This window comes from Rhinopithecus bieti, unplaced genomic scaffold, assembly GCF_001698545.2.
Source record: "Rhinopithecus bieti isolate Rb0 unplaced genomic scaffold, ASM169854v2 scaffold_662, whole genome shotgun sequence".
Lineage (NCBI taxonomy): Eukaryota > Metazoa > Chordata > Mammalia > Primates > Cercopithecidae > Rhinopithecus > Rhinopithecus bieti.
In genome coordinates this window covers 557617-562909 of record NW_016803231.1, presented here as the reverse complement: position 1 = coordinate 562909, position 5293 = coordinate 557617, and the positions used below count along the sequence as shown (strand labels likewise).

The 5293-nt window shown below is 48.5% G+C and overlaps 1 protein-coding gene across 3 annotated transcripts in view; it reads left to right on the top strand.

Moving 5' to 3' along the window:
- The first annotated feature begins 2126 nt into the window (after window positions 1-2126).
- Window positions 2127-5293, top strand: part of TSPAN3 (tetraspanin 3) — a 26154-nt gene continuing 22987 nt past the window's right edge. For all 3 annotated transcript variants that reach the window (XM_017870388.1, XM_017870380.1, XM_017870379.1), the window contains exon 1: window positions 2127-2463. In XM_017870388.1, the coding sequence (XP_017725877.1) occupies window positions 2401-2463 (63 nt within the window). In that variant the 5' untranslated portion in view covers window positions 2127-2400. The remainder of the gene's footprint in view (window positions 2464-5293) is intronic.

The window sequence follows — 5293 nt, the reverse complement described above, 5'->3', positions numbered from 1 at the left end:
GGCTGAGGCAGGAGAATTGCTTGAACTTGGGAGGTGGAGATTGCAGAGAGTGGAGCTTGCACCACTGCACTCCAGCCTGGGCAACAGAGTGAGACTCCATCTCAACAACAACAAAAAGTGAGTGGGAAGCAAGAGTCAAGGGCAGAAGTCCAGCCCCTTGCTACAAAGAGGGGCCCAGCTGCACCCCCACCACCTGGACTCTGCATCCTCGGGTAATCTGTGTGCAAGTCTGAGAAGCACTGGATGAGATGATTCCTTTAGGAACTTTTTAAGTGAGAGGTTTTTCTTTTTAGGATAAGAGAGGCATGACCATGCTTGTAAACTCAGAACTGTGGTTTGCAGGCCCAACAGCATATTCGAATCACCTGGGGTGTTTTTGAAAAACAACTGATTCCCTGAGGCTCACCCCCAGAGAATCTGATGGAGTTTGTCTGTGTGGCCCAGATGATTCTAATGTGGAGGGGGTGGTTTGAGACCCACTCAAGGAGAAGGCACAAGGACAGGATGAGACCTCCGCAGGGAAATGAGAAGGGACACGATGAAGGGACAGGATGAAGAAATGCAAAGGAGATGTTTTGGGAAAGGGGGAAAAGCAGTCAGAGTAAAGCAGAGAGTGAAATTTACAGAGGGTAGGGGCGTCAAGAAGACATTCAAAGGAAATCGTATTTGAGAGCCCATCATTTTTCTTTCTTTTTAACAATTTTAATTAGGACCTACATGGTATTGCAAGAATGGTACTTGAAACACTTAGATGGTGTTACTGGTCTGCTCAAAGCCTTGCGCCTGGCATAGTAGGCTGGTGGTGGTCTGGCCTTGCTGACCTCCAGCACACTAGGCTCTCTGTGTTCCCCTTCCTACAGCACAGTGATCATGTTCCTGCCTCAGGACCTTTGTCCTTGCTGTTCTCCTCTTTGGGCTGTTCCCCTCACCTCCCTTGGGTCCCCTCCAATGTTCTCTCCTCAGGGAGGACTCCTCTCATCACTCTATTCCTTTCCTCTGAATTGTTTCCTAACACTACCTCATGTCATATACCCACTTGCTGTTTGTTTATGGTCTGCCTCCTCTGCCCGAACGAACGTAAGCCATGGAAAGGAAGGATGTGTCTTGCTCACAGTGGAATATCCACCACCGACAACAGTGAGGCACAGAGGTGACACTTGCAGCAAGTTTGATGAGTGAATAAATGGCTGTTGCTGCTGCTTGGTGTAAATGCACAGGATGCTGAGATGAACAGGTACTTCTGAGAGTGCCTGGGAAAAGTGATGAGTAGGGGATTGCATGAGAGTGAGCTGATTAAAGACAAGTAAATGGATATCCTTAAGGGCGCAGTCAAGGAGGGAGTGTAGGATTATAATGGCAGGAAAGACAGCAAACAGAGGCAGTTTATTGTGTGACTGATGATGTGGTTTTTGCACAAGACCACTTACTATGTGTGGCTCTGGGCGAGCTTCTTAACTTTTCTAAGCCTCAATTACCCGATCAGTAAAATGAGGCTGATAACCATAGTGCCTTCCATCCAGGGTTGTGGTGGGGGTTAAATGAACTAATGGAGCCTGGTACCTGGTAAGCACGCAATAATTAACTGCTATGACGGATTCGAGATTGGGGGAAGAGTGTGAAATGTTGCAATGCAAAGAGATGTTTCTGTAATCGTTGCGAATCTTGGTCCAAAACTTACTACCCTGGAATAGACCTTGTTCCCAACCACTCACCCACCCAAACATGTCTCTGCCTTGCCAACGCCATCACCAGCCTTTTCTCCTCTCTGACTCTTCTGCTAGCCCAGCGCCTGGCACAATAAGTTTCTCCATAAGTATTTGTTGTCGTTCTTTGCACTTCTCACCAACAGTGCTGCCAAGATTTTAACCCCATCAGGAGAATCTCTGGTCAGGGAGAGATTAGTGTCTCCAACCTTCCTAGGGGAGAATGGGCTAGGTAGAAAGATAGCACTCAGAGGGCTCTGAATCACTCAGAATCATCTGTAAGGGTGGCATAGTAAACGTAAGTCATAGGAGGAGAGTGGGTTTGGTCCACCAGAACCTCCCCACGGAGCATCTGCATCCAAGGGCGGCCAGAGGCCAAGAAAAGGGGCTGAGGCCTTGGGTCCTTTAAGAGGCGTGGCCTCACTGCAGACTCCGCAGAGATGATTGGCTGAAGCGGCCGGCCGTGGGGGGCGGGACTCGGTTGCCAGGGAGCGGCGCCGGAGCTGTGAGGGGACTGCGGCGGCTGCGCGGAGGAGCTAGGCGCTAGCTGGGGTCGGGGCTGCGCGACGGCGCAGGGGCTGCGGGGAGCGCCGCGCAGACCGTGCAGTTCCGAGCGAGAAGGCGCCGCCGCCATTGCCGCTCTCTCGGTGAGCGCAGCCCCGCTCTCCGGGCCGGGCCTTCGCGGGCCACTGGCGCCATGGGCCAGTGCGGCATCACCTCCTCCAAGACCGTGCTGGTCTTTCTCAACCTCATCTTCTGGGTGAGCGGGGCCGGGCAGGGCAAGGGTCCGGCGGCGGGGCCGGGCGAGGCTGCGGCGAAGGCGCCTGTGGGCTCCGAGCCGGGCCTGGGCCTGGGCGGGCGCGCAGGGGCCTCGCTTGGGCCCTCAGGCGGCTGAGGCGAGGGGAGGACCGGGTTTGAGGCCGCTTCGCGAGGTCCCTGCCGGACCAAGCCTGGAGCCCGGGCGCGGAGGACGGCGAGGGGAGGCCCTCGGGGACTCCACGGCCTCCAGCCGGCGCCCTCGCGCTCGGCCCACGCGGGCTGGCTCCGTGCCAGGAGCCCACGTCTCGCCCTGGAGTCGCCGGCTGGACCGAGAGCGCTCATTGCAGACTTTAACAGGACTTCAGGCTCGAAATAGGATCTTCCCCAGAGACTCAGGTTACGCGCTCTTTGTCGGGGCCCCGCAGACGAGTGGCCGTCCCGAGGCGGGCGGATCCGCGGGGACGCCGCGGAGTCGGGGCGAGGGTTCCACTTAACGCCCTTTGTGTGTGGGGAACCGGCTGGCTGTCACCAGCCCAGAAAATGAAGGGTTTCAACTCGAGGAGCTAAATAATCCATTGACCAGGAACGTCGGTCTGTTTGTTTTGGTCATGGGGGTGACCAAACCGTGAGATTATAAGCCTTGGTTAAATATATGATGGAGATGACACAAGATTTTGAAAGTGATTAGTTCACTTTCAATAAAAGGTGGCTTATGAATTTTTAGGGGATACGCCCTCGGAGAAAGGAATGTTTATAACGATGTCATCTTAGTTTGGGTCCTTATCTCACCAGGGACTTTTATAGTAACCTATGTTGTTCCTATCCGTCTCTCCACCCTCCAGCCCATCTGGACTTTGCACCCGGATAAATCTTTTAAAACGTTTCTTCTATCACATCACTTGATCTAAAAATAAGGAAAACAGAAGCTTCAGCGGTAGAGTAAGGTTCAGCTCCTTCCCCCGGCCTTGCAGCTGAAGTCCTCAGTCAGATCCCAAATCACCTTGCCCCTCTGAACTCGTCATTTCTTTAAACACTTGAGTGCCCTGGACAGATTGCTCTGTCCACAGTCGCCAAAGCACTCCTTGAACATTCCCGTTAACCATACTCTGTGCCTCTTCCTCCTCCCGGTTATCACTGGTCCCCATTCAGCTCCTCCCTCCCACGCATACGCACACCTGTTCTGGAAAGAATCTTTCCTCCTCCCCCGAACCCCCAACAAGGGATAAAACAGCTGTCTCATAAAAGGATGGTTATATATTTAAAAGCACTTACTATACACTTGTATTGCCAGAGTCCATCAGGGCATTTGTGTGTGAAGACAGGAGTCCTAACTGGGAGGTAGTACCTGTTCGCAACCACCCAGGCAACACTGGGATTTCCGTGGTTTTTTTCTTTTCCAATTAGAGCAGTGTTTCTTATACTTTGAGTTACAGTCTTATTTATTTATTTTATTTTTTCAGTTTCTTGAGTTTATTGTGCAGAATGAAATGCACGTGTAGAACCAGTTCCATTAGCAAAAGTCGTATCAGTCTCTTCCTTGAAGATGTGGCATGATTTGTGAATCTGACCATTATAAGGGTATCTTTTGCTAATTTAATACGTATCTATAGACCTACTGCTACTTATGCATCCATAACATTTTTTATTCCATAAAGAGAAATATCTTCTACAATGATTAAGTCATTAACTCTTATAGCATCTCGTTGTAAACCAGGAGTCAGCAGTCTCTGGCCCAAGAGCACAAAACGGTTAGCTACCTGTTTTTCTACAACCTGAGAGCCGAGAATAGTATTTACATTTCTAAATGACTGGAAAACAAATGAAAAGAAGAATACTGTTTCTTGGCATGTAGAAATTATATGACGTTCTCCTACCATTTGACCCAGCAATCCCACTACTGGGTACATACCCAAGGGAATGTAAATCATTCTATTATAAAGACACATGCAGGCATATATTCACTGCAGCACCATTCACAACAGCAAAAACATGGAACCAACCCAAATGGCCATCAATGGTAGACTGGACAAAGAAAATGTGGCACATATACACCATGGGACACCACGCAGCCACAAAAAAAGAATGAGATCATGTCCTTTGCAGGGACATGGATGGAGCAGGAAGCCATCGTCCTCAGCAAACTAATGCAGGAACAGAAAACCAAGCACCGTGTGTTCTTATTTATTTATTTATTTATTTAGTAGAGTTACAGGCTTTTTTAAAGGAAAAATAATTTTCAGGGGTCCCCAAATGAGAAACACTTTGTTAGCTAGTAAGCTACCTAAGAGGCAAAGATGTGGCTCTGTACTCTTTACTATTCCTTGTGAATTTATGGCCATAACTATTTGATTTTGAAGAATATTAGGTGAATTTTAGGTTATTCAAGCTCAGGGACTGGAATTGTTCGTGTAACAAAATATTGGAACTATAGTAACCATTTTCTTTAAATTAGATTTTTATTTACTCAAATATCAGTTCTAAGTGATTCCTCTGAATCTCTGGATATTGTGTAAGTATATGTACTATTATTCAGCGAAGAAAGTTATTTTGAACTTCTGTGGTGCTTTTTATGGTGGGTTATTGCCAAGACTGAAGTGGTAATGGTTAGTAAAAATACCCTTTGTCTTGGTTAGTAGGGTAGTAAAGTTTTTGTGAGTTGTGTTAAGGAAGTTAAGCAGATACACTGGGGGCACATGTAGCACAGTGCTACGTAACTAATGAGGAAACGACATTAGGTATGTCTCCCAAGAAAGTATTAGTTTATGGACTAACTGTGGGAATCTGATGATGATGGATGATGGCAACTAACATTTTTTTTTTTTTTTTTTTTT